Raw genomic sequence first — 17,389 nt, forward strand, 5'->3', positions numbered from 1 at the left:
TTAAGTGAAAGAGTGAGAAGCAGTTGGAGAGTTTAGAGCAGAGAAGTGACAAGATCTGCCTTAACATTTTAACAGAATTACTCTGGTTATTGTGTTGAGGATGAACTGTAGGCAGACCAGTTAGGAAGCTTTTGCAGTAATCCAAGCAACAGATGATAGTAGCTTAGGCTTGAGTGTTAAAAGTGGAGGTGGCTGGAAAGTGGTTGAATTCTGTATAAAGTATAAATATAAATAGGAAAGAGAAGGTAAGTGACCTGAGTCCTGAGGTACTCCAGCATTTAGAAAGTCAACAAGATGACAAGCAAACAGTAAAGGAGACCAGAGAGGTAGGTGGGAAACGGGAGTAGTATCCTGGAAGCCAAGTAAAGAAAAGTGTTGCAATTGTTGCTGATAAATCAGATGGGGAGTAGAATCAACCATTAGATTTTACAAATGTGAAGGTTATCTGTGACTTGGTAAGAGTAGTTTAGGAGAATAGTTGGAGATAAGGCCTAACTGAAGTGAATTCAGGAGTTTGAGGAGAGAAATTGGAGATAGGAAGTTTTTTGAGTAATTTTGTTATAAAATGAAGGAAAGAAAGAAGGCAGCACTGGAGGGGAAAGTAGGGTCAAGAGAGGGATTATTTTTAATACAAGAGAAATAATTGTAGAGTGATAGAAAAGATCCAGTAGAAGTGAGAGGGCAGAATTCCAGGAACAGGATCTTCAAGAAAGCCAAAGGGGTTAGGGTCTTTTGTACAAATAAAGGGTTGGCCTTGGCAAGGAGTGTAGTGCTTTGTCCATAGGAATGGGAGACAAGTTAGAGTTTATGAGCACAGGTGCTGGTAGTTGTGTAGATGCTGTAGGAGGAGCTTGTGGAGCTTCTCTTCTGATTGATTCTATTTTTCTCATCAAATGGGGAAGTAATCAGCTGAGAGTGAGAGCAAGTGTGGAGAAAAGAAAACATAAGAAATAGTCACCTGGAAGAGTAAAGTCCATTAACTGAGAGCAAGGGGGAAGGATAAGGCAGGAAATAATTGTCTAGGCCACAGGGAAAGAGAATGGACCAGGGAAACAGAATGTGATTGCTGGGCAGCATTAAGGTCTCACTGGAGTTTCATGGTGATCAATTTAAAGTGTATTTTTTTCCAGCTATGTTTTAGCTGCATGGTTGCAGGCACAGATGCTGTGACAAGGTGATTTAACTAGGGTTGCAGTTGAGCCAGACTGCAACAAAAGAGAGTGTATGCAAATACGTAATGGTACTGATTGTCATGGATTTTAAACCACATAAGGAGGGAAGTAGTGTTTGCTAAAGGCCTCAATTGTTTATATGTGATAAGCAAAGCTTAGTCTAGTAACTAAATTGTGCACCACCAAAAATTTTTGTTTCAGACTTTGTAGAATTCATTTGGGATCCCTTATCAACCTCACAGACAACAAATTTAATAACACAGAGCAGAATGATTCTTGAAGAACATTCCACTTGTGAAAATGAAGTTATTAGTAAAGGCAAACAGGTAATAATTTCTAGAATTATGAATTTCTTGATATATTTGTAAATTAATATAATTTATTATAAATCTTTGTTTACAGAAGATGCAGAAGAAGTAATTATCAGAAAACTATTTAGGGAAAAATATTTAGGATTGACCATTTTTTGCTCTTTATAATTAATAAGATGAAAGAATACACCTTGATATTTCTGAACATTCTTACAGGAATGGTAATGCTTATAAAAGGATACACATACATTCAATAAGATCCAGATTATTACTTTCATTCTTATTAGCTTATTTCTCTCTGTTCAGTGGTCTGCTTTGTGTTCTCATGGCCCAGCCAGCTGTCTTTCAGGTTTGTGAATATACATTGGCCCTGCAGAGACAAAAAGGCATAAATACATTAGTGCAAATTCATTCCTTCTAAAAGAAAAAAAAAAATAATTACCTTTGTTTTTTGGCAAAAGTCTAGTAGTATTATGACCTTACTTTAACAATGATTTTAAAACTAGGCTAACATTTATTATATTAACTAGTTTTCTATAATCTGCCAAAGTTGAGAACAGTAATCTCTTTGAGGATTCAAGCTTCAATAGGATAGATTCTCATCTTAGCATAATTTAGAATTGAGTTTCACTGAACATAAGACATAAAGAGGAAGGAACTTTTTAGAGGCTCTGTTGAGAGTGTTGAATCTTACTCTTATTGTAGTACTCTTTTTTATCATTCTGTTTGTTGATAATAATATTGTATACTCATGCAGTTAAATAAGTAAACCAATTTTATGTTGAGTTTTAAGAGAATTAAGAGAGAGATTGACAGACTGGAGGGTACCCAGAGTGGAATAACCAAGGTGGTTGAAAAAGCAAGGAGACATGTCATATTCATATTCTGAACACCAGTAAGTTTTAGCACTTGGAATTGCTGTCATGAAGGAGGGAAGCTGTAAGAAATAAGAGGGAGAATAGGGATACTAGCACGATTCTGCCTTTAAGAAGCATGTTATCTTAGAGGAAGCAAGATGTACATAAACTGTTATTTCAAATAGGAAGTAAGTGGGAGTGACAAGGAACACTTGTTTATCTAATTCCTGCTATGTACTAGACACTCTGTTAGGTCTTATTCCTGTATCATCCCACTTAGTCCCAGCAATCCTATTAACAACGGTGACAGCTTAATCTTACAGTTGAAGAATCTGAATCTTGAAAAGTTGTTCACAGTAAAGCCTTGAGTCAGAACTAGGATTTGTACCTTGGTTAGTCTTACTTTAAAGCCCAGGCTCATCTCACTGACCACATTGCCTCCCCATGAGTGGCCCAGATAAAGGGCTATGAAACCTCAAAAGAGAGGCAGGAGAGAGAAATTACTTTCTGCAGTGAAAGAATTTTTGTTAGATGTGGCATTTGAGCAGGGACCCTGAAGGAAGGAATAGGATTTGAACAGTAGCAACTGATGGAGTAAGGGCATTTTCCACTTACCTCCAACAGGATAAAAACATGTGAAAATCATGCATGAATTAGAAAGATTCAACTTAAAAGAAGATGTGCATAGAGATAGTGTTTATATTTGAAGAAGGAATGGATTTATTCTGTGTTGTTATAAAGCATAGAACCAAGATTAGTAGGTTAGAGCTACAAGGAAGCAGCTATATAATCCTGTATTTGCTCTCTATGTGGGATTATTTAATTATAGCCCAAATGTAAATAGTGCTTTGCCATTTTTTAAACACTTTCACATTTTCTCATTTGATCCTGATAACCTTGTAAAATGTGTTGACTTTAATTGCATTTTACAGGTGAAGAATCTGGGGCCCAGAGTTCCAAGTCACTTTTAAAAGATAAAAGTGGCAGACCCAGCACTTTGTAACCACTAAAGTCTTTCAACCGTGTTATGGATTCACTCATGAAGTTTTTATACTGGTAATTTTAATTCTGGAAGCCCTCCCACTCTGAATGTTGAAAATGGGGTCTTTGCATTCGTAGAAGACTAGAACTACATCAGGACTTTTCAACTTTGGCACTCTTGACATTTGGAACAGATAGTTCTTTGTGGGAGGCTGTCCTATGCATTAAGTTCCCCTGGCCTCTACTCACTAGATGCCAGTAGCACTCCCCTGTCTTGACAACCAAAAATATCTCTAGACTTATAAAATATTCTGAGGCATGGCAAAATTACCCCTACTTGAGAATCAGTGTACTATGTAATATTCCAGGTTAGTAACACAGTTTGCCAGTGAGCTCACTCAATTTTTTTCAGTGATATTTAAGAATTGAAGAGAATGAGAAAGGTTCCAGAAGAACAAGTCAGACAGCATAGTTCCTGATTTTGAAGTGAAAAGCAAATGATTCTGTAAACTAATGTCTGGTGAGAATAGTTTTGATTCTGGTTAATGTTCTAAAATAGATTATTACAGAGATGGATTACAAGCACTTAAAATAAGAAAGCAGTGTTTACTGTAATCTTTCATTGATGGGGTTCCTAAATACAAACAACTGTTTATCAAAGCATATTCTTCCATATTATCTCAGTTACTTTCACTGATAAATAAGGAACTGTACAGGTACAGTAGATAATGTATTTAAATATGTTAAGATTTTCTTATAGATCAAATGGGAAAAGATATGGTATAGTTAGATATAAAGAAAACTGGTAGAGTATACCTAAAGAATACTGACCCATAGGGCCAGAATCTTCTCAGCTTTGTCCTGTTCAGTATTTTTATTGAACTGGATGAAGATGTAAAATACATGCTAATAAAATTTCTCAGTGCTGAAAGCTAGGAATTCTATCATAGATCTATGGATAATAGAATTAGAATCCAAAAGAATTTCAAAATACTGAGAAAATGGGCTGACTCTCAAAACATAAAATGTAAAAGGAATATACATATGTCCTACCATTGTGTTCAAAAATTCAACTGCATAAATAAAAGATGGGAGAGGCACAGCTTTGAAGCATCATAGGTAACACAGAGAGGGATTATAATCAACCGTAAACCCAATGAGTCAACAGTGTCACTTGAGTAGCAGAAAGACTAATGGGAGTTCATCCTACTAGGTGTCTGCTCTTTTGAGTAAAAATGTTGTATGTGCTTTCCTCACAAGTAAGACTTCCCTGGGTATTTTGCATTTAATTTTAGGTTAAAGTATATTAAATGGAGAGTGTCTAAGATGATATGGGAAAGAGAAAATGTAGAAAAGTGAGATATCAATCTTAAACCTGAAGAGTTTTCATATGGAAGGATGATTAGATTTGCTCTGCATGATCCTGAGAAGTAAACCAGGACCAACGTATGGAAGGTGTAGGGGAGAGAAGTTTGTTTCTCATTAACTGAAATCTAATAGTCAAAAGATGCCCGAAGTTATGCACAGCCTCAGGGGATAGTGCAAAGGTTGATTGACCGGTTAGTGGAAATGTGAAAGTGACATCAGATGAATGCTTAGATAGATTAGTAGTTTTCAGATTTCTTTTTCTATCCACAGAAACTTTTTCAAATAAAGTCTTACACACCCCTGTACACAGACACACACAAAAGTAATGCTGCTCTTGCTGTGGTGAGCACCTACTCTCATTCTCCCCTGAGGGCCTCAACATCTGCCCATGCCACCCAGGATTATCACTATGGATATGCAGAGCATCATAAAAACTACTAGCTAGAGCTTTTAAGTGCCTTTTCAGAGCTGTTTTAGAGTCTTTATATAGTGCTCGCTTCAGCAGCACATATACTAAAATTGGAATGATACACAGATTAGGATGGCCCCTGTGCAAGGATGACACACAGATTCGTGAAGCATCCCATATTTTTATCATGTGTGTGAAACTTTTGAAAATTGTAAAGCATTGTAGAATTCAAAGAATCTTTCAATAAGAAAATAATAAAATAAAAATAAAGTCTATATACAGAAGTGTGTGTAGTTGTTAAAACTTTACTCTTTAGAGAACTTGTTTTTTCCACCAAAGGTATTTTACTACTTGGAAAAGTTAATGAGCTCCGAGTTATAAAATATGTGAATTTAAGTTTACTTTTGTTTTAAACAATTATTTGGAAATAATGGCAACTTACAGAAAACTCTCATGAATAAAAATAGCATATTCATAGGCCTTTTACCCAGATTGACCTGTCGTTAATATTTTGCCCCATTTGCATTAGTATTTGCTCTCCCATTAGATATACACACACACACGATTTTTTTTCTCCTGAACACTTTGAGAGTAAGTTGCGTATTTGCTAAGGATAGTCTGTTACATAACCATAGTACAGTTAGCAATTTCAGTAAATTTAACAGTACTTAATCTACCATCCATATTCTACTTCTGTCATTTGACTCAATAAACTCCTTTATAGCATTTTTTAGAGAACTATTTTTAAGAAACAAAAATTAATATGGAAATATTTATCAAGGCTGAGATTCAAAATCATTTACATTAAGTGGAAAAAAATCAAAGCATAATTGTATTTTAAAAGAATTCAAAATGTTTGAGAGAGTAAAAGAAAATTGAGTTTTTATTTGTTTTTAATGTTAATATTGATGTGCAGCCATTTGAGGAATATGTTACAGATATTTAAGTGAAAAGAGAAACAGGACTTCAGTTAGATATACCTTTTATGAAAAAATATATTTGGTTGAATTCTACATTTATGAGTAACTTGCTTAGTATAGGGTATATGACAGCTTAATTTGTTCTACACACATTGTCACTGACTTAAAAAAATAACTTTCCCTCTAGTATGTAGTATGCTGTTTCCATTTTTCAAATATGGATTCCTTTTTTAAGTGTAAGACCAGTATCTTATTATAGAAATTTTTATCCTCGTACAAAGACTGATACCATTGTAGGATATTTTCAGCCTACCTTTTATTTCAGAATTATAATACTAATGGACATGTACACTCATATCCTACTTCTTCCACTTAAATATTAAACATTTAAATTTGCATGTTACTACAGTCTTCATAAACTTTAGCTAAATACTTCATGCACTGGATGGACATAACATGTCCTTAAAAGTTCCCATGATTCAATGTTTTGGTTATTTTCAATTTTTGATATACAAACAATAAAATGAGTTTGCCAAAGTGAATATACTATGTCAAAGGATATTGACAAACCAGTGAAGAAACTGTATTTAAAAAGCAAATAAGAGATAGAACCTAATTTAAATTTAAAAAAAAAAACAGATATGTAGACAAGCAGCTTAATTGGGTACTTTGCAAAGGGGCATATCCAAATGGTAAATAAGAATATGAGAAGATGCTCAACATCACATTACTCAATAGGAAAATAAAAATTAAAACATAATAAAATATGACTACATACCAGAATTGCAAGCATTTTAAAACCCTAAAAATACCAGGATTTAGTAAGGGTGTAGAGAAACAGGATTTCTCATACATGGCTAGTGGGAATATAAATGGGATACCACTGTTTCAGAAAACAATTTGGCGTTCTGTACAAAGTTGAACATATAAACATGAACTGTATTCCAGCAGTTCCATCTCTACATATATCCATTAGAATGTATACCTATGCATACTAAAAGACATGTTCTACAAGAAGTTTTATAGCAACATGATTCCTAGTAACCCCTAAACTGAAGACCATCAAAATAAATGTCCCATCATGCAACAGAATATTGTGCTGCAGTGAAAAGGCACCAACTACTGCAGCATGCAACAACATGGATGAATGAAGTTCTCTTGTACCTAACTGATAGTTATTTTAACACCTAAGTCTGTGAGTGTGTACAAATTTGCACTATTCTGTTAAAATTGCTTCTTTTGGTAAACACATTTCTACCTGTAACTATCAGTGATGCTTTTAATTTTTTTTTAAAATAGGATTTACTTAAACCCATTGTTTCAAGAATGAAGAAGGCAATAGATGATGATGTTTTTATTCCTCTATATCCAGAGAGGTAAGAGTTGCTAATTTCTAGATTTTATGAAATAGTAATTCCTGCAATACAGATTTATTTAAGAGTGTAATGTAGAAGAAACTAACAGTATTAAGTGGTTTCAAAACACACATACCTATTAAGATGCAAATTGAGATTTCAACAAATATTTTTCAGTCACCTTTTATATTGCCGTGTATGATGTCTGGCACTTGGACATAGGTTTTAGGGGGTTTTTTTGGTTGGGGGTGGTGGTTGTTTTTTAATGATATTCCTAAGAACATGACAGTTGGCATGGCAGAGTGGTTAGAAACACAGATTCTGGAGCCCAGATTCACCATTACTAGATATTTGACCTTGGGCCTTTCTGCGCATCAGTGTCCTTGTATATAAAATTGGGCATTAAATTAATGCCTGCCTCACAGGACGTTGTGAAGATGAAGGGAGTGCTCAGAACAATGCCTGACACGGAAAGCCCAGCATAAGGCCTGGAACGTCACTGAGGGGCCAGAAACTGCATCTTTGAATTCTATATTTACCTTTAAATGATCAAACAACTAGTATTTGATACATATTCTTATATTTGCTAAGAAGGCATCAGTTATAGTAATGGACCATGAACTGAATCTGTAGAGTACTTACAGGATGGAAGAGCTGTATGGAAAGAAAAGAAAGGAACTTCTAAGCTTGCTAGTTAATGTGAATCCTGAAGAGATGCCTGCATGTAAAAATTCCCCCCCAGTAAGGTTTGTAATATTTTAGATAAGTAATATAGTCCCATGGTTAAAAAGTATGAATGTGTATTTTAAAATTTTGTTTATGTTTAAAATGAAAAGTCTTACTCCCTCCCATTCCTGACCTCCATCCACCCAGTTTTTGCCCTTCCTTCTCTGGACACATACATGCATGCAAGAATGCTCAATGTTGGTAAATTTTTATACCTTTTCAGAATTTCTTTATGCAATTAGAATTAAATACTTGTAGAATTTTAATACTTACAATGCAATTAGAATTAATCTTATTTTCCTCTCCTTTTTTATATATTTACTTATAAAGTAAGTATATTGTAGTCATAACCATTGTTTTGTACCTTACTTTTTTGACTTAGTACATCTTTGAGATCTTTTTATGTCGTCACATAAGTTGTTTCCTCAGTCTTTTTTAAGCTTCACAATATGCCATTATATAGATGTACTGTAATTGATGAGCATGTAAGCAGTAAACCATTACTAACAAGGTTGGGAATAATTTTATGGACATATTATTTCTGTACATGTGGAAATGTATCTGCAGAAGGCATTCTCAGACATGGATTTATTGAGTCAAAAGTGTGCATGCATTTGTAATTTTAGTAGATATCACTAGAACACCTCCCTTTATATTCTGTTAAGGCTTAGTTTGGTTTATTTAAAAAAAAAAAAAACATTCAGTTTTTTAAACTCTGTTTCTGAAAGATGAACAGTAATTTGCATTTTCTTCTTTCTCTTTCTTTTGCTTCAAATTAGTGCTGTAGAAAACAGAATGTCACCACATTCAAAGTTCCAAGAAAGACAGTTCTGGTCAGGTCTAAAGGTAAGCAGAAAACGGCAGAAATAAAAATTATTGTTTTTATTTTTTAAAAAGTTTACTATAGAGTGAAGATCAGCAAAATTCTGTAAAGGACCAGACAGTAAATATTTTAAGCTTTGTAGGTCATATGGTCTCTGTTGAACTGTTCAGCTCCGCCACTGTAGTACAAACAGTCATAGACAATATGTAAACAAATGAGCGCATGTCTTCGGTTCAGTAAACTTTACTATCATTTAAAATTATAAAAACCATTCTTGGGACTTCCCTGGCAGTCCAGTGGTTAAGACTCCACGCTCCCAATGCAGGGGCCCAGGTTTGATCCCTGGTCAGGGAACTAGATCCCCCATGCCTCAACTAAGAGTCCACATGCCACAACTAAAATAGCCTACATGCCACAGTCCCACGTGCTGCAATGAAGATCCCTCATGCCGCAAATAAGACCTGACACAGCCAAATAAATAAATAAATATTTTAATACATACATAAATAAATAAATAAACATTCTTAGTTCACCAACTCTACAAAAACAGGCAGTAAGCTGTATTTAACTCACAAGCCATAGTTGTCTCACCCCTGGTCTAAACGATACAGGATGAAGTCGGTGCTAAGTCAGTGGCAAAGGAAGGTAAGGAAAAGATGGATTCAAAAGATATTAATTACGTGTGAACAATGTAGGGTTCTAGTCAAGTTTTTGACTTTGGCAACCTGGTAACTTATCATGACATTCTTTGAGGGCGTTGGAGGGGTTACAGGAAGAAGAAAAGGTTTGGGAGGAGAGATAAGATCTGTTTTGGACATGGTGAATTTAAGGTATCTATGGGACAAATGGAGGCAATTGGATATATGAGTCTGAATTGCAGGGGACAGATCTGAGCTGGAGATTTGGGAGTCAACCACATATAGGCAGTATTTGGAGGCATGGTCATGAATAACAACCTCTGAGGAGATTGCATGAAGCATGAAAAGAAGGCTAAGGATAGACCCTTGGGAGATAGTGAGATAAGAGGTGGGCAGAGAAAATGGAGTCTTCAGAGAGGCCTTAAGAATGAGTTGTGAAACTAAGAATGGTCATAAGAGAGTGGCATCAGGGAAACTAAGTGAAGGGCTTTCAAGAATGAAGACAGTGTTAATGCCACTGAAGAGAATTGGAACGAAGACTGAAATTTTTTTACTGGATTTGATGATGATAAGGTAATGGGTGACCTCAGCAAGAACAATTTTGATAGGGTGAATCAATACTTGTCATGTGGTTGAGTCAGGAAAAAGGCTTTTCAGGAAGAGGGAGCAACATCAAAAATGACATTGTGAAAAGGCATTGCATATTAGTACAATTGGATGTAGTTTAGCACCTAGCGTGATAAATATATTACTGGAAAGAAAGTGGAAGATACCATAAAATTCACAGAAAGATCTGCATTTAGAGGAGGGAAATGCAACCCATGTTACTTTTATTAGATTTTCTTAAAAGTATTTTACCCAAGGTATCTCCAAAGTCACAGATTATTATTAATCTTATTTTCTATATTAGAGCAGTGAGGTTCTCAGGTTTGATTGATTTCTCAAGGTCACACATTGGTAACAGTAGCACTGGCTTTAACAGCAGTGCTTTTATGAATCCTGAGGTCCTGCGGTCTTGTATCTGATGGCCCGAGCCTCCAGGAGAGTATGGATTGAGAAGGAAGATTATTGATCAGGAAAGGCTCCAGCAAGGTAATTTGAAATAGATTTTGAACGGTTGTCCTAAAAAAATGAAAATAGGATGAACAAATATATGGAGGTTGGAAAGAATCAAGTGTTTATTCAGAAATGTTTTCTGTTGATTCTAAAATTGACAGTTCCAACAGTGCCAATTGTAGTGAGAGCTTAAAAGAGTTTGACCAACTTTTTATGTTTGTTGGATACTATTACGGTTTTCCTTTGGAGAAAAGGTACATAGTCACTTGGCATTTTATTGTGTTTTAGCTCTTCCGCAATATTCTTCTTTGGAATGAACTCCTCCCAGAAGACACCTTGCAAGAGCTAGGACTAGGGAAGCTGCTGAATCGTTATCTTATTATAGCTCTTCTCAATGCCATACCTGGGCCAGATGTTGTTAAAAAGTGCAACCAGGTAAGTTGTATAGAAACTGATTCTAATTTTATCATTTTTAAAATTTAGTTATTAAAATCAATTTTGTAGCAAAATAATTAAAATTGTGGTACTCACATTAACAACAAATTAATTTAACAGACTAGAAACCCAGAAGAACCCAGTATTTAAAAAAAGTATACTGGTTAACTGTTTACAAAATGAATGTTAGATCCTCACCTCTCACTACATACCAATGTAAATTACAGGTGAAGTAAAGAATTAAGTGTAAAAATATGAAACTATAAAATATTGTACTAAGAAGATAAATGACTATACCTGATGTTAAGGGAGTCCTTTCTGAACTTAAAAGCAAAAATGGTGAGAAAAAATAATAGATTTGACAAAAATATAAAACTTCAGTAAATCAAAATTGTATCAGGATTATTTGAGTATTGTTAAAACTGGAAGATGGGTTCATTGGGCTCACTATACTTATTCCTTCTCCTGTTGTTTATGTTTGAAATTTTCTATAACGAAAAGTTAAAAAGAAAGTTGAAAAACAGAGAAATAAGTTACAATGCATAACGAGGATAAGTACCCACATTTTTAAAAAGCAGTAAACAATTCAGATATTCTTATTGAAAATGACCAAAAGACATGCAACATGGTGAATTGTCTAATTCACCAAAGAAAGAATATGCAAAGATAACTTCTGAACATGTGGAAAATATTAACAGTACTAATAATCAGAGAATTGCAAATAATACACTAAGGATATTGTTTTTACCTGTTATGCTGGCAAACTTTTTGCTGTTATTTCCATTATAATTCCCAGTATTGTCATAAGCACAGGGAAACAACAGCCCCACATCATTCCAGGGATACCATTCATCTAGAACATGTGGAGTGGCAATTCTGGGAAATAGTTTCTGCACTGTGGAAAGAGGAATACAACTCTGGAGACTATTTTGGAATGATTGATATAAAACCTTTAAAGTTTATACCCTTTTACTTAGCAGTTTTACTTCTAGGAAATTATCCTATGTTAAAAAATCAGACGTGCATAAAGGTTTCTACATACAAAGAATATTATTGTAGCATTATTTATAATAGAAGACAGTTGGAAAGAATCTAACTGTCTAAAAACATTAGTGTCTATCCATAAGATAAAAGTCATGAGGAAAATTTTTTAAGAATGTGGGAAAATATTTACATCCTTAAATAAATTTTTTAAAAATATAAATATATATGTAACGTTATTTAGCAGTTCCTAGACAACCTCCATTTTTCTAGCTGTGGTTTTTATTTCATGTAGTTTTTTTGTTTGTTTGTTTGTTTGTTTGTTTTAAAGTGGTAATTATGTCTCTGGGCTGCTTCAACTTAATTTATTTATTTATTTTTGGCTGTGTTGGGTCCCCGGCTCTGCGCGAGGGCCCTCTCCAGCTGCGGCAAGCGGAGGCCACTCTTCATCGCGGTGCGCGGGCCTCTCACTATCGCGGCCTCTCCCGTTGCGGAGCACAGGCTCCAGACGCGCAGGCTCAGCAGTTGTGGCTCACAGGCCCAGTCGCTCCGCGGCACGCGGGATCCTCCCGGACCAGGGCTCAAACCCGTGCCCCCTGCATTGGCAGGCAGACTCTCAACCACTGCGCCACCAGGGAAGCCCTATTTCATGTAGTTTTAAACTACATTATCTACCAGAAATTTCAATCATCATCCATCCTATGTGTCTTTCAGGTTTCAGTTTAGTTCTCTTTGACCATAGGCTCTACTATACAGAAGTAAGGAAGAGGATATATGACATTCTTTCCACAGCTTGTGGCCAGAAAACCAGGCCAAGACAATGTGTTTATAAGTCCCAGGATCATTTATGGAAAAGCTAGATAGTTCCTTCAGAATTTTATTGAGACTTGTGGTACAAAACAAGGGGAAAGCAAGTGCAAATGACATTAAATTCCAAGCCAGTAAGGGCTGGTTTTTAAACTTTAAAAAGATACAGTTTGCATAATAAGACTTATAGGACTTTCTGCCTTAGGCAATCAGTTTGTCTGTATTTTTTCTGGATAATTGAAAAAGGTGATTAAAAAATAGGATAAATCATTTTCCTCAACTGTGTTTTCAGTGTTGACCAGTCAGATTTATTTTAGAAAGAGTGCATTCCAGAACTTTCATTTAACATATTTTATAATATATATATGGTGCAACTTTCTACTTTCTAGAAGTACGTACTGATCTTGATCTTACCAACTATAGCAAAACCAAGAATTTCTTTAAATAGTATGATCTCAGATTTTTCCTTGCTCCCATTCTCTCTCCTTTTTAAAAAAAATTCTTCCTTCTGCTATGAGGAAGTTTTTCTTTTCTTTTTTATTTTGTTAACATTTTTCTTTTTTTCCAAAACTTTTCCCCAAATCATGTATTACCTTTGGCATGATGATGATAAGTGTTGTTTTGGGTTTTTTCCCCCCCAAAAGAAAAAAATGAATGCACATACATTGACTCTTTATGCTGCCATGGACATTTAAAGCAATGTATTAAATTACAAGAAAATCAAAGCCATAATTAATTTTTTTCACTCAGTGTATCTTAGAATGACCTTGATTTATTTGTTCATGTAGATTATACACAAACTCACCCAATTTCTTACTGTGAAATCATATTAAATGTACCTATTTTATACAGTTGACCCTTGAACAACACAGGTTTGAACTGCATGGGGCCACTTCTACATGGATTGTTTCAATAAATACATACTAGAGTACTACACAATCCACAGCTGGTTGAATCCTTGGATGCAGAACCACAGATATGGAGGGCCGACTGTAAAGTTAATACACTGATTTTCAATTGCGAATGGGTCACTGCCCGTAACCCCCTGCATTGTTTAAGGGTCACATGTAGGTATGTTAACTAAAAGTGTTTTGTGTCTACACATTTCTGGTGTTTAGTTATAAATGTTTTGTACAATGTAATCGCTCAGGAATACAGAGTATTGAAAGTATCACAAGTACTAGGAAGTATTTATAAAGAGTAGTCTATTTTAAGCTCTCAGTATCAAAATATGATTTTTTTAAAGTATAAAACCTTGACAAATAAAGGGGAAATTCTCAAAAGTTATTTAACCGTGAACTATAAAATGGAAGAATAATACTCAACCAACATGAGTACTATGAGGATTAAATGAAATTATGTTAGCTAAAGTCCTCAGATAATAACTGTCATTATTAAAAATAATGTGTTTTGATTATCAGATAGCAGCATGTTTACCAGAAAAATGGTTCCAAAATTCTGCCATGAGAACATCTTTTCCCCACCTAGAAAACTTCATCCAGTTTTTACTGCAGTCTGCACGTAAATTATCTACAAGTGAAATCAGGTAATGCATATTTTATTTGTACCTCCATAAGCATAGTTTAGGGTTCCGTTCTCAGCAATTTTTAGAAAGATTTGTACTTTACTTTTAAAAATCTGAGACTGTCACTGAAGAGTTAGGAGATATTTTCATGTATGACCTTTAGAATCACTCAATATTTTATATTCACACCTCATGCATATTAGTTCATATTTTTAAATGTAAATCTCTTCCAAAATAAGCACTTCCAGAAAACTGTATCACAGGGGAATTTAAAATTAAAACTATAAATCAAAAGCCTCTTAACAAGCATGTTTTTAATGTCTTCTTAATTTTCCTAGCCATTTCAAAATCTCAACCTTTGTTAAGTACAGGTCTGCAACCTGGCGTTTACCCAGCAGTAGCTAGATCTCCGTTTTGGATATCTCATTCACAGCACTAGATGTTTAAGGACTTAAATACAGTGGTATTCTGGTAAACCACCTCTCCAAAAAGAAAAAAATGTTAAAACCTCAAATTGTAGCATTTGATGGTATCTGTGGATAAATACTGCTGCCAGGATAGCCCATATAAGCTGCTGGTAGCAGTAAACCACAACTCAGATTCCTGATAGATTTGCTCTGTGCTTTTCTCCTTTTTTATAGTCATTCACATTAAAATTTGCCAGAATACATCCACTAATAGTCTGTATTGGAACTTCATGATTATGTGGAGAAGGTAGCATCTAAATATTTTATGCTATTTTAGATATTGGCATACGGTAAAGTTTTTGTTGTAGATTAACTACTTATGATTCACTGTGCCCTTATACATTGCATTTCTAAGAGGGAAAATGCTTTTTTGTTGTTTTTTTTCAGGGATGAAGTCAAAGAAATAATTCTTATTCTGGTGAAAATAAAAGCTTTGAATCAAGCAGAATCCTTCATAGAAGAATATCACCTAGACCATCTTAAATCAGTAATTAAAGAAGTTTGAGTGAACTTTATAGGAAAGTACTAAAATGAGGTTTTAATATAGTCACACTTGGCTCTTTTGCTTGGAGAAAGAAGAAAAAAAAAAAAAAAAAAGTGTTGCCACTTCTTTATTCCCAGTAATGGAGGGGAGGATTTGCAAAACCCGAAAAGCAAGGACTCTTGTCTTTCCATTCCTTCCACCTTCTACCTTCTGGTATCATGAAAGGCTGCACCTTTTTTTGCAGTGTTTGCAGGAATTAGACACACAGGAACAGTAAGAGTTTAACATATTTCCATTTCCATTTGATTTTTCCATCGACTTTTCCAGCTTAAGAAAGGAGTTGAAGGAAGCTTGTTATAGCTGTTTTGGCTTTGGTTGGTCTTCTGTCCTGAACCATAAAAACCTCTTTTAGTTCTCTTCATTTTAACTATCTCTGTTTACAAATGAGTTTAAATGAAAATCTTAATCGTGATGAATTACTTGTTAAGTATTCTGATTAAGGCATTTTAGGGCTTTTGATAACTAATGCTTGTCAAATTGTTCTTCAGAAATGTGTACCAATGTATTGTACCAACAGAAGTCTAAGGAAGGCCAATGAATCTCTACCAGCAATAGGTATCATTTTTTTTTTAACTCATTGGCACTTAATAGGTGAAAAAAATCTTATTTTAATTATTTGTTTTGGCTATTAGAGAGTGACTACTTGTTTTTTGGCCATTTGTAATTCTTTTTGAAATATCTATTCATCTTTTTCTTATGGATTTGTAAGAGCTTTATAATTTAGAGATACTGATGTTCTGGGAATTCCCTGGCATCCAGTGGTTAGGACTCTGCACTTTCACTGCCAAGGTCACAGGTTCGATCCCTGGTCGGGGAACTAAGATCCCGCAATCCACACAGCACGGCCAAAAATAAAAACAAAAACAAAACAAAAAACAAAACAAAGATACTCGTGTTTTGGCTGTGCTATGTTATAGTTTCCCTCATTTGCCATTTTCTTTAAATTTGTGTATGTTTTTGGTGTACTAAGTTATCGCTTGTTAGGTAGTTACTATTTTTTGTTGTGGTTTTTTTGTCATTGGTGGTAGGCCTAGATAGGAAACAAGTATTTTAAATATTCAGCACAGCGACTTCCCTGGTGGCGCAGTGGTTAAGAATCCACCTGCCAATGCAGGGGACACGGGTTCAATCCTGGGTCCGGGAAGATCCCACATGCCATGGAGCAACTAAGCCTGTGTGCCACAACTACTGAAGCCTGCACACCTAGAGCCTGTGCTCCGCAACAAGAGAAGCCACCGCAGTGAGAAGCCCCCATGCACCACAATGAAGAGTAGCCCCTGCTCACCGCAACTAGAGAAAGCCTGCGTGCAGCAACAAAGACCCAATGCAGCCAAAAATAAAAATAAATAAAATTGATTTATTAAAAATAAATAAATATTCAGCACATGTGATTCATTTTCTAATAAAAAATTTGTGTGATTAAGAAAGTGAGGCAAGGTCATTGAATCAAAAGGAAATTGAGGGACTTCCCTGGTGGTCCAGTGGTTAAGAATCCACCTTCAAATGCGGGGGACTCAGGTTCGATCCTGGCGGGGGAACTAAGATCCCACATGCCATGGGGCAACTAGGCCTGTGTGCGGCAACTAGTGAGAGGCCCTAAACAAAGAGCCCCGCGTGCTGCAATGAAGACCCAGCACAGCCAAAAAAAAAAAAAAAGGTTCTTTGTGGCACTCTCAATAACTATAAAATAAAAACTTTGAAACATGCTATGTGTATGAGAATTTAAAAAAAAAAAAAAAAAAATTGAGAACATTTTTCAAAGTGAGTTTACTGAAATAATTTCTGTTAAATCTATTTGTTTAAATAACTTGAGGGCCATCCTAAATGTATTATGCAAATTGTTGCCCAAAAGATAATCAGGAAAAAATTGATTATGTGTAGGATTTGAGCATGTGGCCTCTGACATTATCACCCCTAGTTTTGAAGCTGCATGTAATTTATTTTAGCAGGTTGGTGTGTGATTTCTACTGCAGTGAAGACTCATGATTCACTGGTATGAACAGTTTTTTAAAGT

General features: G+C 35.1%; 1 protein-coding gene and 1 non-coding gene across 4 annotated transcripts in view; both read left to right on the plus strand.

The window, feature by feature from the left end:
- The window catches only part of GCFC2 (GC-rich sequence DNA-binding factor 2), a 73,159-nt gene extending 56,393 nt beyond the window's left edge, over positions 1 to 16,766 (plus strand). For 2 of the 3 annotated variants that reach the window (XM_057558407.1, XM_057558408.1), the window contains exons 12-18: positions 1,374 to 1,498; positions 7,318 to 7,394; positions 8,018 to 8,119; positions 8,879 to 8,945; positions 10,905 to 11,051; positions 14,261 to 14,385; positions 15,219 to 16,766. In XM_057558407.1, coding sequence (XP_057414390.1) covers positions 1,374 to 1,498; positions 7,318 to 7,394; positions 8,018 to 8,119; positions 8,879 to 8,945; positions 10,905 to 11,051; positions 14,261 to 14,385; positions 15,219 to 15,336 — 761 coding nt within the window. In that variant the 3' untranslated portion in view covers positions 15,337 to 16,766. The remainder of the gene's footprint in view (positions 1 to 1,373; positions 1,499 to 7,317; positions 7,395 to 8,017; positions 8,120 to 8,878; positions 8,946 to 10,904; positions 11,052 to 14,260; positions 14,386 to 15,218) is intronic. The other variant, XM_007174688.2, reaches the window with a different exon arrangement.
- LOC114236797 (U6 spliceosomal RNA) lies at positions 5,179 to 5,282 on the plus strand. The gene has a single exon (XR_003622654.1). It is a non-coding gene; the product is annotated as a U6 spliceosomal RNA (small nuclear RNA).
- Positions 16,767 to 17,389: the final 623 nt, after the last annotated feature.

This window comes from Balaenoptera acutorostrata, chromosome 12 (genome assembly GCF_949987535.1).
Source record: "Balaenoptera acutorostrata chromosome 12, mBalAcu1.1, whole genome shotgun sequence".
In the NCBI taxonomy this organism is placed as follows: Eukaryota; Metazoa; Chordata; class Mammalia; order Artiodactyla; family Balaenopteridae; genus Balaenoptera; species Balaenoptera acutorostrata.